Source organism: Microplitis mediator, chromosome 9, assembly GCF_029852145.1.
Source record: "Microplitis mediator isolate UGA2020A chromosome 9, iyMicMedi2.1, whole genome shotgun sequence".
NCBI classification, from domain to species: Eukaryota; Metazoa; Arthropoda; class Insecta; order Hymenoptera; family Braconidae; genus Microplitis; species Microplitis mediator.
The window spans coordinates 8140461-8156960 of NC_079977.1; the positions used below are offsets into that span (position 1 = coordinate 8140461).

At 32.9% G+C, this 16500-nt stretch overlaps 1 protein-coding gene across 1 annotated transcript; it reads left to right on the forward strand.

Moving 5' to 3' along the window:
• Positions 1-5681: 5681 nt before the first annotated feature.
• LOC130675028 (acyl-CoA Delta-9 desaturase-like) lies at positions 5682-7084 on the forward strand. The gene is made up of 5 exons (XM_057480483.1): positions 5682-5868; positions 5947-6077; positions 6163-6368; positions 6553-6738; positions 6817-7084. The coding sequence occupies exons 1-5, from the start codon at positions 5700-5702 to the stop codon at positions 7082-7084; spliced, it is 960 nt and encodes a 319-aa protein (XP_057336466.1). The 5' UTR covers positions 5682-5699.
• Positions 7085-16500: the final 9416 nt, after the last annotated feature.

Genomic DNA, 16500 nt, shown 5'->3' on the forward strand with positions numbered 1-16500 from the left:
GAGACTCTAGTAATCTTGGTTTGAGATTTTTCGTGTGATTGGTCAGAGAAAGTACACTATACTCAAACCAAGAGTTTAAATTATTTAAACCAACTCCCTTTATTTTTAGTTCGAGCTCGTACCGTTTATTGTTTCAAAACATTATAGTTCTTTAATTAAGTGTATAATTTTCTCAAACTAAATAATTTCATTTCTTGGTTTAAGTAAGTAACATACTCAGGTTAAAAAAAATATTTATTATGCTAAAAAATGCAAGTATTTCAAACAAGTAATTCTATTATTGGACCAAGTATGAAAGATGTATTGGCTTAAGAATTTTTTTTCTTAATTGAAGATTTAAAATTCAAGAAATTATTTCACTTCGTTCAAGAAATTTCTGGTTTTCATTCCACTCGCTGAAAAATTTCTTGGTTGAAGAAAAATTTTCTTCGGTCAAGATTTTTTTTTTCTGTGTGCGTTAAGCGATAATTGTTTTTCTCAATTTGTTACAATATATAACTCATAGAGAAAATGTTCTATCCTCTGATAAAATGCCTCTAATTAAGTATTTATCTGCTTCACATTATTGTTAATAATATTGAAATCGAAAAATAATTTTTTCGATAAAAAATAAAAAGCTTCTTAGCTCAATAAATTTCTTTACTCAACTGAAGAGATTTATTTCTTAACTGAAATTATATTTTTGATTGCGACAAAAAAAATTTATTGGTCCAAGAAAGTTTTCTCATGATTTATAAAGTTATTTTTCTTAGTTTAAAAACATTTTCGTATTAACTCAAGACATTTTTTTTTAACGACAAGATAAAAACATTTTGGAGTAAGAGACGCAATTTTCTTGAGAGGAGAACATTTTCTTGAAACAAAATAAAAACATTTTGGAGCAAGAAATTAAATTTTCTTCAGAGAAGAACATTTTCTTGAAACAAAATAAAAACATTTTAAAGCAAGAAACTAAATTTTCTTAAGAGGAGAACATTTTCTTGGAACAAAACATAAAGATTTTGGAGCAAGAGACTGAATTTTCTTGAGAGAAGAACATTTTCTATGATGAAGATCAAATCAATTAGATCCAGAAATTTTATTATTATTTTAATTTTACTTGTATCACTCATCGTGTTTTACAAGACTTTACATTCAAATTCTCCCATTTTTTCGCCTCTTTTTAATTTTTTGCGGCTGTGGCCCGACTTGTGCTTATGACTGTACTGCATCATTACGGTGATGCCCTGCTACCTCCCTTGTGTAATGGAGGGTGCAGTGACTAGGGAAACCACAGAGAAAACCTTAGTCAGTACAGTTTCGGTTTGGGTGAAGCTCCAGTGGTCGATAAAATTCCCATTTTACCGATCACTGGCTCTTCATCCCGCCCCTAACGATCAGAGACCTTCGTTCGAGCCCAACGCGTGGCTAAGCGGTCACCCAGCCAAATAGTAACCATGCTCGATGCTACTTAACTTCGGTGATCGCCCGAGCCACGCGCGTGCCGAACGGCTGTCTCAGCCGCTTAGATCCAGAAATTAAATTTTCTCGAAAAAAGAACATTTTTTTAAAACAAGAGAAACTTCTCAAAACGAAATGCAAATTTATTAAAACAACAAAAAAAAAATTTCTTAAAGCAAGAAACTTTTCTAAAAACAAGAAACGATTTTTTCTTCATTCAAGAATAAAATTTTGAAGAAAATATTTTACTTGAACCAAGTAAATCTTTTTTTCTATGTACTACAGAAGGAACAGTTCCCGCTATTTCGCCATTTTGGGGCTAATCTGTTGTGTATACTCGTTTATTACAACGTCTCATAAATAATCATCTGACAATTTATTGAAAATTAAATGATTGATTTTCAATATCTCAGTGAAATGGCTTTCATGTTTTTGGATAAAATTTCTATCTTATCCTTTTTGATGTTTTTGATATATATTTTTTTTTAAAGTACATAAAAAAACGAATAATTTAAAAAAAAAATTGATCAATTTGATCAAAAAAAATTTAACATGGCCCAAAATGGGTGGACCCCACTTGTAAATAATTACCATGTTTAGTGTATATAAATAACTCAGTAAGTGATTTATAAAAATAATTTATAAAAATTTTAAGTTACACTGTAAGAAATTCGCGGAGTGAATGCGGATTAAATCCGGAGTGAATGCGGAGTGAATGAATTTTTAATTATTCACTCCCCTCGGAGTGAAATTCACTCCGCAGGGGAGTTTTAAAAATATTATTAATAAAATATCACTCCACTAAGTAAAATCGAAATAAAAATTCGTGTATTGCAGTACTGATCAACCGATACGCACACACGCACACACACCCGAACACATCTGAACACACGCACGCACACATGCGAACACATTCGCACAAATGCACACACCCAATCAGACACATGCACACACCCGAACACACACACGCACACATCCGAACACATTCGCACAAATGCACACACCCGAATACACGCACGCACACATTCGCATAAACGCACACAACCGAACACACACACGCACACATTTGCAAAATCGCACGCGCACTCACGCACGCACACAAATCCACAGACACGCGCACACACACGCTGTTTAACAGTTTAATATAAATTAATTTAAATGTTAAAATCACATTGTAAGATAAGTCTGATAGTTTCGCCGAAAAAGTAAAATAATACTAAAATTTACTATGAATCCAACTTTGACCTCGAATAACTTCCGAAAAATGAAATTTATCGAAAAATTATCAGAGACCTCTTTTGTAGAGCGTTCAATTTTTAACACAAGTATTCATTGATTTTTCCGATACAATAATTCCCTGCTGAGTGATAAAATTCTAAACTGTAAAAAAATTTTTTCCTATCCCGATAAAAAATGTTTAGATCCCAGCATATATGATTGGATCCAAACAGTCAGATATGCTTGGATTCAAATTTTGGCGCGATCCAAGCGGATCCAAACAGATCTGACAATATCCAAAGAGATCTCACTTTATCTAAGTATATCCAAACAGATCTTAAAATATCAAAAGAGATCCAAACAGATCTCACTATATCCACGAATATATAAGTAAATCCAAGCAGATCTGCGTAAATGTCGATCTTTAAAGAAATCTACATAGATTTAAGCACATATATCTAAAGAAGTTTCACTACATTCTAATGAATCACGTATTTGTTTTTGTCTTATTGTCTTATTGACAATTTTTAAATATAGTGAAACCTAAACTTACAATTAACCTTCTCAATAAGACAATTTATAGATAAATTGAGAAAAATATAGATAATCCGAACTGGGAATCGAACCCAGACCATGTCGGTATCGCACCGAGTGCTCTACCAGTTGAGCTATCCAGCCCTATACTATATTCCGTTCTATTTGATCTATAACTTATTGAACTCTACAGTTCGACGATTCAGGAGCCTTACCTGTATTTAAATATTATTGGATCTGACCAAATATGACTACATACAGACACACATTTTTGAATATAGTCATAAATTCTTGGATATACGTATATCTGCTTGGATATAAATTATTTTTGCATCTATATGCCCACATACATACAGTTGGGTCTGAGCAGATATAACTATATGTACTTATATATGCTTGGATATAAGTATATCTGCTTGAGTATAAATCTTTATATTTGCTTATATATAGTTAGATCTGAGCAGATATAACTATATATACTTGTATATGCTTGGATATAAGCAGATCGGCATGGATATCAATTTTTATATCTGCTTATATATAGTTGGATCTAAGCAGATATACTTATATATGCTTGGATATGCGTATATCTACTTGGATATCAATTTTAATACATCTCTATATCTACTTATATATGATTGGATCTGAGCAGATATAATTATATATGCTTACATCTAGCAAGATCAAATATTTGGATGTATTCGGATATAAACAGATATAACGAGATCCAGACATATCTGGTTGGATCCAAACGTTTTTTATCGGGATGTTATTTAAATCAGAAATCGAAAAATGTGATGGGCTACCTCTAAAACTTGAATTCAAGAGTCGATCTTCTGACAGAGTTTTTATTGTGACATATTTCATCAATTTCTGGTGGTGCCCAAAAAAAAAAATGTTGTTTTTCGGCACACCCTAATTTTTATATTATAAAATAATTCCAACCTTTAGCATTGATTACAAATACATTTTACAATTATCTGATGCTTTTGTAAATTATAACTACATAGAAAAAACGGTTAACTCGAATCCAGAAAAATCCGGAAAATCAAAATTATCTTGCACCAAGTAAATAATTATCTTGATATTTTTATCTTAAGTCAAAATTTTTTTTTTTTCAAATTGACATAGGGGAAGGGGGGCAAAAGGGGGTAGGGTAGGCAAAACGGGGTACGTCCAAAATTTTATAAAAAAAAATTTTATATTTTAAATGGTTTTTAAACATTCCAAAATAACTTCTGTAAATATAATTAAGCGTTACTTTGAATTTTTTTTGGTAAACTTTTTCAAAAATCAATTGTCAGTTGAAAAATATTAATGACCTTTGTTTTATGATAAAAACTATTAAAAATTTTTTTCTTCTTTTGAATCCGATAAACTTGTAAAATACAATTTTTCTTCATGTAAACTACTTACAAAAAAATTCAACTTAATCAAATTTGTTTAAAATCCCAAATTTTTTTTTTTTTACCTCTTCTAGGGGGTACCCCACTTTGCCCGCAGAAATGAAAAATTTTTTTTTTCAACGGTAATTGAAAATTTCTTCTATTTACTTTGAATATCATTTAAAAAAACAAGATTTAGCGTATTTGAGTCCTCGAAAACTTGGTATTTCCTTAAATACCCCCTATTGCCCCTCCCTCCCCTATTTTTGTGCTTTAATTGAAAAATTTTTAATTGCTTAAAGTGTTTTTATTTCTTAGTATGAAAGATATTTTTTTGAAGAAAGTTTTTCGTTAAAAGTGAAAATGAATTGTATTTTTTAATCGAACAATTGAAAGCAGAACATAGTAAAATGACGAGTCATTTAAAAATTCAAGTTTTAGTAAAACACATGTACCTATTATAAAATCTGGAGATTGCTTATTAATTATATATAACCATATATAATATTATGTAAGATTATATATAACCATGTGATTTTTTTAGTGGCATTATATATAATTATATGCAATTATATTAAACCATATATAATTATATATGGACGGATTTTTGCAATAACGTCTCAACTAACCTTATAAGTTAAGACGTTATTGCGAAAATCCGTCCATATAATCATCTGTGATTTTTTTCGGCGTTATATATAATTCTATATAGTTATATATAATTCTATATAATTATACATAATCATATATAATTATGTGAAATTATATGTAATCATTTGTGATTTTTTTTTGTGGCATTATATATAACTATATATAATTCTGTATGGTTATATATAATTCTGTATAATTATTTATAATTCGATATGAACCATATATTATTCTATATAAATCATATAGAATTATATAGAATTTTTTTCCCCGGGACGCCATAAGATTAATTTGCCGATAGTTATTGAAAGTATTCAATTGTATGTAATTATTTTATAAATTTGATCACGATACAAACACTAAAAATAAAAAAAGAAGTACTTTGAGTGGAAATTTTTGTTTCTTTTTTAATTAAAATAATTTAATTTTAATTTAGTTCCCAATTACAATTAAGACCAAAAATTTGAAATAAACATGACTGAGTTCTTGGAAGACAAAAGTAGATTAAAAAAAAAAATGTGGTATGAATTTCAAACAAAACTGGTTTGGAAACCCGTGATTTTCATGACAGTTTTGCATCTTGTGTCTTTATATTACTTTGTTACTTTTCCGTATTGGCAACAACTTGGAGTATTTATGTTTGGTAATTATTTAAAAGTCGTACACTTATAATTTAAAGTAGCGCTTAATTATTAAGATGATTATGTTTGATTGTATACAGCATTTATTATTTCTTCATTCGCGAATTTCGGAGTAACCGCTGGGGCTCATCGGCTGTGGACACATCGTGCATACAAAGCGAAAACTCCGCTTAGAATTATTCTTGCGGTTTTCTTTTACATGGCCGGACAGGCAAGTTTAGTTCCTAATAATAAATATTTTAAAAAATGAATAGATCGATAAATTCATAAAATTAAATTATTGATCGGGCTTATAGAATAGTATTCATTATTGGGTGAGAGACCACAGAGTTCACCACAAGTACACCGACACGCCAGCAGATCCTCATGATAACACTCGTGGTTTTTGGTTCAGTCACGTGGGCTGGTTGGTGATGAAAAGACGACCAGAAGTATTTCAACGCGGAAAAAAAATCGACATGAGTGACATTTTGAACGATCCAGTGGTTCAGTTCTTCGATAGGTACTTTTTATGTTTTATTATTGTTTGAATATGATAATAAGCCGTTAGAAAAAAAAAAAACTATTTAAATTAATTGGCTGAAAAAGTTTAACTCAATAAGAAAATTATCATGTATCTCACTTTACTCAGTTTATAATTTTAACTTTTACAAAATGATAATTAATATATTATTTGCAAAGTGCAGACACAGTTTCATTTTTACGATACTACTTACCATCGTACTTCCAATTGTTATTCCCGTTTACATATTTGGTCACAGCTGGAAATGGACAATAATAGCTCAAATATTTATGCGTTACCCCTGGTGTTTGAATGCTACCTGGTCGGTTAATAGTTTCGCTCATATGTTTGGATATCACAGTTACGACAAGTAATTACTATCAAATGTATATTTATTTGACTTAATTATACTATACTATTACCGTACTAATTGAATTTTCTCTTACAGAAATATAAGGCCAGCAGAAAACATATTTGTAAGTTTTGTTGCTGCAGGTGAAGGGTGGCATAATTATCACCACACTTTTCCTTGGGATTACAAAACATCTGAATTTAAAAGTTTCTTCTTTAACAATACAACCAACTGGATCGATCTGTTTGCGAAAATTGGTTGGGCTTATGACTTAAGACAAGCAAGTCCTGAACTAATAAAACTTACTGCTGAAAGAAGAGGTGATGGAACACATCCAAATGATGTCGGGAAATCAATCAACTAAGAAGATTTTTTAAATTGTTTCGAAACGCTGTTTACTGATGAAATTTTATCAATAAAATCCGTCGATATAAATATGTGATAGATGCTCTTGTTAATTAATTTGTAAATTTCCATTGTTAACAAGAATATACACAATTAGAATTGTACTCCTGCTAAAAGTATACTACTTTTTCCGATTGATAACTATGTAAATTATGAATTTATTTTAATTATTTCATTTAAATTAAATGTACATGTGCGAATTAATTGATAGCTAATTAATCAATTCAAAATAGTGGATAATTAGACTAGAGCCATCTATTGACTTAAATGTCCATGCACGAATTAATTGATAGCTATTTAATCAATTGAAATTGGTGGTTAATTAGACTAGAACCACTTATTAAGTCGAATGTACATGTACGAATTAATTGGTATCTATTTAGTCAAATAAGAATCATAGATAATTAGACAATTAATTAATGTAACGGGACCTAAGTCCACCTCCGCCGACCCGAGACCGATTCCTCACCCTTTTGGCCAAACTCGCGCTGCGAAATCCCTTCTCTTCTACCCAGACGATACTCTTAGTCAAAACTAAGGTGGACATTAACCGGAGCTATAATGAAAAATCTTCATTACGTGTTGTATCTAATCACAGCCACTACGAGTCCAGCCTCACTTAGGCCCACCACTCCTCCCATCTCAAGAAATAAAGAGACTCTGGTCGAAGTGGGGCTTGGAATGGGCCCCTCATAGTACTAATGCTATGTATTGGTCGACATTCCACAATTGGTCGCGAGGGGACGTGGTCTCTTTCCCCTGCCTTACTGAGAAGACATCCAGTTTTGTTAACATTCATTCGTCCGTACATCAACACATTCTCACACACACCTAACTTCGGACTGACACCCGGGATGCACAGAGTTTTCACAAATCGTGAGTTCTGCACACCCATGCCCAGCTGCTCCGACAACAACTGGGTGGATGCCAGTTGAACCGCGATCTAGTAGTCTTCTCTTCCTTCCTCTCGGTGTTGGAATTGGCTGCTGAGCTTTTGGTGGAGAAAACCTTTGCTGAAACCATTAAAAATTTTAAAGTTTGGGGATGTGGCAAGAACCCGACCGATTTGTGGCCACTCCACGAACCACCCTTCTATGCTCTGGAGCACCTCACGCTGAGGCTCGAACTCGGTGCATTTTAGCAGTAAGTGCTGAACGGTGTCCCACCCTTTGTTACATTGGGGGCATTTGCGATCTTTTGCGAGTCCGTACTTGAAGAGTCTATCCACGAAGGCTACATAGGAGAAGGGTGATCGTCATAGGATTTCACGCCGTATTTGTGTCCTTAAAAATGAGAAAACATTGAGTGCAATAATTCTCCACAAGGGCGGTGGTAGTGTTTGTGACCCGGGAAAAAATTATCAGGCCTGACCATGCCTGTTCATGTATGATCAGGCCTGAAATTAGACCTGAGCATACCTGTCCATGCCTGTTCATGTCTGAGGCGTTAAATACACTCAGGCCTGTTCATGGCTGTTCATGCCTGATTATGTCTGTTCATGTCTGAAGCGTTATATGCGTTCAGGCCTGATCATACCTGTCCATGCCTGTCCATGTCTGTTCATGTCTGTTCATGTCTGTTCATGTCTGTTCATGTCTGTTCATGTCTGAAGTGTTAAATATGCTCAGGCCTGATCATACCTGTCCATGCCTGTTCATGTCTGAAGCTTTAAATACGTTCAGGCCTAATCATGTCTGTTCATGCATGTTCAGGCCTGATCATGTCTGTTAATGGCTGTTCATGGCTGTTCATGTCGGAGGCGTTAAATACAGTCAGGTCTGATCATGCCTGATCATGTCTGTTCATGTCTGAAGCGTTGAATAAGCTCAGGCCTGATCAGGCCTGTTCATGCCTGGTTATGTCTGTTCATGTTTGTTCATAGATATAAAATTTTTTTGACCAAGATTCTATCACGTATAACCCGGGAAAAAAAGGATCAGACCTGATCAGACATGAACAGGCATGAGTCTTAAGACTTTCAGTACTTGAAGTTCGTACGAGACCTACTTTTCAACTCAATCTCTTAGGTCAACAGGGAACGAGGCGACCTTTCAAGGGTAAGGTCCACGGTTCGAATCCTAGACACTCCCATATTTTTTATTTTTTTTTCATTTTTATAGAAATCATTATATATAATTGTATATAGTTATGCATAATTATATTTAATTATATAGGACCATTTTTTATATATAATTGTTTTACCAGAATGGGCATGAACAGGCATGAACAGACCTGATCAGACCTGAACATGCCTGACCAGGCCTGGTCAGGCATGGTCATTTTTCATGTCTGATCAGGCCTGAAGACTCATGCCTGCTCATGTCTGATCAAGCCTGAACATTTTTTCCCGGGGAGTTCTGAATTTAGCACATGTGATGTTAAAAATAATAGTTAAGGATTTATGGGAGTAAAGTCGAAGTAATGAGAACAATTAAAAATTTTTAGAATCGATAAAAATATATTTAATACGCGTTGTATTAAAATTTCAGAGACCTAGGGTTCATAGTTTATTTATAAAACGAGATTAAATATAGGTCATTTAACATTGTAATGATATACCTACTCTTGTTTTAACAAATTTTATGATGAAAAAATAATGAGAAAGCTTTGAAAAACTCATTGTGTAAAAAAAAAATTTCAAAAATTATTGAAAAAAAAAAATCAAGTTGAGGATATTTAGTTATAAAATTAATTCAGTTTGAAAAATCTAAATTTTTAAAAAATAGTAACTAATAGAAAATGTAGGTTATGTTGACGGCAACGTTGTAAATGGTGGGTCACGCGGGAAATTTAAAGTTTCCATAAAATAGATAAGCGGAAAAGTCAAATAGGTAAAGGAAAGTATCATAAAATTTTTGTTATTTACTATAAAACATAACATAAATATTTACGTAGTTAAAAATAACGTTTTTTTCCATTACTCATTTTCTTTTTATTATTCAAAAATTTAGCAATGAACTAACACCTGGTCTGAATAGCATTGCTTGTAAACACAAGACACACGTACACATCACCAACACGAATAGAGCAGTCGACGCATGCGCAACCGCGGTAAAATTTGCGGCGTTGCCAAACTTTTTGACAAATATTTACAATTAAATAACTTATTATAGTTGGATTAGCGAGAGTTTGCGTTTTGGATATTTTCGGTTTTTACCCCCACCATCTAAATTTAATACCTAAGACATTGTGCCTTGATGGTGGGGGTAAAAACCCGAAGCGCAAACTCTCGCTAATCCAACTATATTTTATTTAAATTTAAAATATATCATATCACCCAGTTTGAGGTCCGGTATGATGATGTATATCGTCTACTGTCTTCGCTCAATGTCAATTAAGGTGCGGGACCTGACAAGTTGCCAAATATTTTCTTAAGAAACTGTGCTGTGGGTCTCTGTGAGCCCATCACACATATATTTAACAAGTCATTGGCAACAGAAAATTTTCCCACTGCCTGGAAACTATCCTTCATCAGCCCGATTCATAAAACTGGTGATAAATCCAACGTGGCCAACTACAGGCCAATTTGTATCCAATCTTCGTTAGCTAAACTAATAGAAAAAATAGTCCTGCCTCAACTAACCTTTGCCTTCAAGAACATTATAGTTACTAAACAGCATGGATTCTTTGGTGGTCGATCTACTACTACCAACTTTATGGGTATGTCAATTGTATTCTGAACTCACTGGGTAGAGGGAAGGAGGTACACGCTCTGTACACCGACTTCAGCAAGGCCTTTGACATGGTGGACCATGGTATACTGTTACAAAAGCTGAGTCGTTATGGTGTCAGATCTAAGGCGCTGGGATGGATACGTTCATACCTTATCAACAGACAATTTTGTGTTCGAGTCAATGGTTTTCTATCAAACGAATTTGATGTCATATCCGGGGTTCCACAAGGATCGCATCTGGGACCTGTTTTTTTTAGTATCTTTATAAATAATATAGGTGACAATTTGAAATCAGAATATCAATTATATGCAGATGATATGAAGATATATAGGGAGGTTTGCAGTGAGCGAGACCAATGTGTCATACAGCAAGACATTGATGAACTTGAGAGTTGGTGCAAGATAAATAAATTGTCTTTGAATTTTAAAGAATGTGCTATGATCTGTTTTTCACGGTCACATAACCAGCTACCCGCTATCTATTTTCCCGATGGGCAAGTTATCCAGACGGTTAAAGCTATTAAGGACCTCGGTATGATAATTGACGATAAACTAACTTTCTCGGAACATATTAATAGCATTACGCTTCGTGCGTATAGAACTCTAGGTTTCATTTGCAGAGCAAGTAAAGAGTTCAAGAATGTCAGCACACTTATACATCTCTTCTCTGCGTTTGTCAGACCCATACTGGAATATGGGTCTATTGTCTGGTCACCATATACTGAGCAACAAATTAATTGTGCCGAAAAGGTTCAACGTAAATTTTGCAAAAGTTTACGTTACTTTATGCGACTTGAGAACTCTAACAGTATCAGCGACATTTACCGCTTATTCAAGATCTGTAGTTTAAGGAGTCGTAGACAATTGGCCGACTTGTCCTTCTTTTTTAAAGTAATTAATGGGCTGGTAGATGCCCCTGAAATCCTGGCTGATTTTGGCTTTATTTGCTCAAGAACTGACCTGAGAACTAGGAGGATACTATCGGCTGATAAGTCGGGTAAAAATTATGTGTATCATGGACCAAAAAACAGAATCACTAGACTGGTGAACCAATATTCTACTGATATCAACTTTTTTGATGGATCCCTTTCCTCTTTCTCGACGGCGGCGAAAAAGATTATATGTACTATTTGATTCTACCTGGTTCTGAGTAATAATACTTATACAAGCAATATGGTGCAATATGATTTTTCTTTTATTTTAAATCTAACTTAAAATGATTATATTTTTTTTTGTATAATGCCGATTGGCGTAAATAAATAAATAAATAAATAAATAAAATAAATTATCAATTATTTCATAATAATTTACTTATTTAATGCATAAAAGATTATTTCGGTAAGCTAAATGACATTAAATCACTAGTAAAAGGTTGTTACATTTTTTGAAGGTACAATCTCGAGCTAAATAAATTCTTCTCAAGTCACGTACTATGGTATATCTATGTATATATATGTATTGTGAGATGAAACGCAGTGAGCAGACTGTACGTCCCAAACCTTAAAATATATTTTTCGATTATAATTCATTATATTGGAATTTATAACCGGCAAATTATACTTTGAAAATATACGATGGTCTATAATAAAGTATCTATTCTCTTTTATAGTTTATGTTATAAGAACAAGTATACTTTCAAGTTATATGAACATCCCAGAGAGGAAAGTACCACGGGCCCAGGCTTGGCTCAGACTTGGCCCAACTTTGTAGAACCTTGGGCCAGGCTTGTAAGCCAGTCTTGGCCCAGCCTTGGTAGAAGCCTGGAATGATAATCTCGGGCCAAGCCTGGTTGCCAGACCTGGCCCAGGCTTCCAGGAAATGAATAAATTTAATTTAAAAAAATTTATTATTATTAACCTCGTAGAATTCATGATCATTAACGTTTTAATTATCTAAGGGAGGTAAATGATGTGAAAAAAACTCGGTGGAAATTCTGCTGGACTCTGGGCGCGAACTGCCGTCCTTCTGATTACTGGGTCCGAACAGTAGCTACTGGACGAACCTACTAACGTTGAACTGGTACATTTAGATGATCTACTTATATAAACCATAGGTATATCCAAACTTGGGTAATCCTACCTTGGCCCAAGTCTGGGTTGCCATTGGACGGCCAAGGCTAGGTTACCCAGTCCTGGCCCAAGCCTAGCTTGCCATTGGATGGCCAAGGCAGAGACACTCATTATTTGCCCAAGCTCGGGTAATCATTGTAACGGCCAAGGCTAGGTTACCCAGTCTTGGCCCAAGTCTGGCTTGCTATTGGATAGCCAAGGCTAGGTTACCCAGTCTTGGCCCAAGTCTGGCTTGCCATTGGATAGCCAAGGCTAAGTTACCCAGTCCTGGCCCAAGCCTGGGCCAATATAGGTGTGCCAAAGCTACACAGAAAAAAAGGAAATCTTGAAACAAGAAATAAAATGTCTTCGAAATTTTTTTTCTTGAACCAAGCGAAATTTCTTACTTTATTGAAGTAAAAAAATTATTTGGATCAAGAAATTATTTCCTTCGCGGAAGACATAATTTTCTTAGTCTAAAACATAAATTCTTTAAACCAAGAAAAAACCTTCTTGGTCCCAAAAATTTTTATTTTGGTTCGAGAAGATTTTTTTTTCAATTCAACAAATTTTTTTTTCGGCTGAAAATTGTGACGTTTTTAAGTCAAGAAAAAATATCTTGAGCTGAAACGAAAAAGTTTTTGAACCATGAAAAATAATGTTTTAAACCAAGAACAAACTTTCTTGGCCCAAGAAAGCATTATTTTCTCGGGCCAAGAAAGTTTGTTTTTAACTCGAGAAATTTGTTTCTTGTCTAAAGACTATTACCTTATCGAGTCAAGAAACAATGTCTTGAGCTAAAAAAAAAAGTTTTTGTACTAAGAAAAAAAATCATTTAAACCAAGAAGAAACTTTCTTGGGCCAAAAATTTTTTTATTTGTCGCAAACAAAAAAAAAATTTTCAGCCAAGAAATTAATTTCTTTAATTAAGCAAATAAATCTATCGAGCCAAAAAATTTTATTTTTTTTTGTTTCATTTTTTTAATGAACAATTTTTTTTTTGTTTAAATATTACAAACAATACTGTGAAGCAAATAAATACTGTATCAGGAGCATTTATAAGGGATGGGCAAGTTTCGCAATAAGTTAAATATTCAAACAAATTGAGAAAAAACAATTATCGCTTAACCGAGGAATCGAACCCAGATCGATTCGGCGTCACGCGAGAGCTTTACCAACTAAGCCACACGGAGAAAAAAATATTGTTCTCAGAAGTATACTGTATCGTTACAGTAACAATACGCTATAGTTATCTACTAGATTGTTACTGCAACGATCTACTGTATCGTTCTGACAACAATACGGTGGATAGCTCTGAGATCTATATGGTATTGTTCTGAGCCCCATCTGACGTCACGCACATTGAAAATTATGTGAGATATTTAAAAACCTTTACCATTCATAAATAAACGATAAGCAAATAACTTTGATTAAATAAAATAATTTATGAAACTGATTTATTAGTTAGTTATAGTCTAAATAAATTTTTAATATAAATACACAGAAAAAAAGGAAATCTTGAACCAAGAAATAAAATGTCTTCGAAATTTTTTTCTTGAACCAAGCAAAATTTCTTACTTTATTGAAGTAAAAAAATTATTTGGATCAAGAAATTATTTCCTTCGCGAAAGACATAACTTTCTTAGTCTGACACATAAATTTTTTAAACCAAGAAAAAACTTTCTTGGTCCCAAAAAAATTTTTTTTGGTTCGAGAAGATTTTTTTTTTAATTCAACAAATTTTAATTTTTAATCTCATTTGTTTATTAATTATTTTTTTTCTATTTACGTATCAAATTTAAATTATAAAACATCGACTATATATAATATTTAGATTTTTGGATATGAATGTATATTTGATTACAAAAAGCATAAAAAAACACTTATCAATAAATATAACAACATAGTTATGGAGATTCTACTCTGTTAATTTATTAATTACCCGTGGGTCCATATTTCAACATCACAATTATTTTTTACACTATTTTTTTTATTAAACGTCTGCTAGCAACAATTATACAATATTCAAAAGTTGGCGCGAAAATGGATGTTTAGTTAGGTTAGACGGTGCCGTGTGAGGTGACGACTACGGAAAGTCGTATAGGGCTCACAGCTATCTAATAATAGATAGTTACTGGAACGATACGGTATTGTTACCATAAGCATACGTATTGTTGTAGTAACGATCTGCGAGTTACTATACTTTAGATCGTTCGAGGAGCAATATTTTTTTTTCCGTGCATCCCAGCCTTTACTAGGCTTCGTTTACTTTGCCCACATATACTGAACCACACTGGCTTATGGTCAGTCACATTTTTAAATCCTAAACCCAGAATTAATATTACAAATGTTATCGCCAATAATTTAGAAAAATGTTAGTTTTGACATTTTACCAAAATACTGAACGGATTGTATGAATCGTTCATAAATGAATTTCGACATAAATATAAAAAAGTTAAAAAAAAAAAACATATTTAATTACAAAAAAAATCGAGAAATTATTCAATATTATTTAATTACATTAATCAATTAATTTATTATAATAATATAATTTGGTTATTTAATTTTTAATTTATTTAAAATAAAAACGTGAACTCAAAATCCATTTGCTGCGCTAGTGTGAGAAAGAGAGAGAGTGGGGAGTATTCATTCCTTCGGGTGCGAAGGAGGGAGCACCTATGAGTGAGAATCCAAGAGAAAACTTTCTTGGCTTGAGACTCTAGTAATCTTGGTTTGAGATTTTTCGTGTGATTGGTCAGAGAAAGTACACTATACTCAAACCAAGAGTTTAAATTTCTTGAATCAACTCCCTTTATTTTTAGTTCGAGTTCGTACCGTTTATTGTTTCAAAACATCATAGTTCTTTAATTAAGTGTATAACTTTCTCGAACTAAATATTTTTATTTCTTGGTTTAAGTAAGTAACATACTCAGGTTAAGAAAAATTATTATTAAACTAAAAACTGCAAGTTTTTAAAACAAGTAATTCTATTATTGGACCAAGTATGAAATATGTACTGGCTTAAGAATTTGTTTTCTTAATCGAAGATTTACAATTCAAGAAATTATTTCACTTCGTTCAAGGAATTTCCGGTTTTCATTCCACTCGCTGAAAAATTTCTTGGTTGAAGAAAAATTTTCTTGAGTCAAGATTTTTTTTTTCTGTGTGTATTATTGTAGTTAATGTTTGAGCTTATAAAGAAGTCTATGGTATATTACTAAATAGAAAAATAAAATATCTAGTTTCAACTAAAATTAAATCTATAATTTTCTTTTTCAATTATTTAATGTTTTTGATGCCCGCCCCGACCAGCAAAAACTTCGGCTTCGCCTCAGTTTTGCAAAAGTCGGGCGGGCCCGCCCCCCTTCACCGCTCGGCTTCGCCTCGCAATGTCAATTAATTCAACGTACTTTCGGCTGGGGAACAAGAAAAATAGTATACGACCCCCGGCCAAAAAGCCAACAATTCAACTTTCTGGCCTAGTGTCGTAATATACTATTCTTGTATTTTTTATTAACAAAATACAAGATTAAAAGCTGAAAATGCAAAAAAATTGTAAAATCTATGAAAATGGCGTATAAACAGAATTAGAAGAATGATTTTCCCAACTTTTAAACTGTTTTCCGGTGGTATCGAACTCTTTTATTTTCAAAT

Coding starts and splice junctions, on each gene's coding strand:
- LOC130675028 (XM_057480483.1), top strand. CDS start 5,700: ATGACTGAGTTCTTGGAAGACAAAAGTAGATTAAAAAAAAAAATGTGG. Junction 6,369..6,552: donor GTGGTTCAGTTCTTCGATAG/GTACTTTTTATG, acceptor TGCAAAGTGCAG/ACACAGTTTCATTTTTACGA. Junction 6,739..6,816: donor GGATATCACAGTTACGACAA/GTAATTACTATC, acceptor TTTCTCTTACAG/AAATATAAGGCCAGCAGAAA.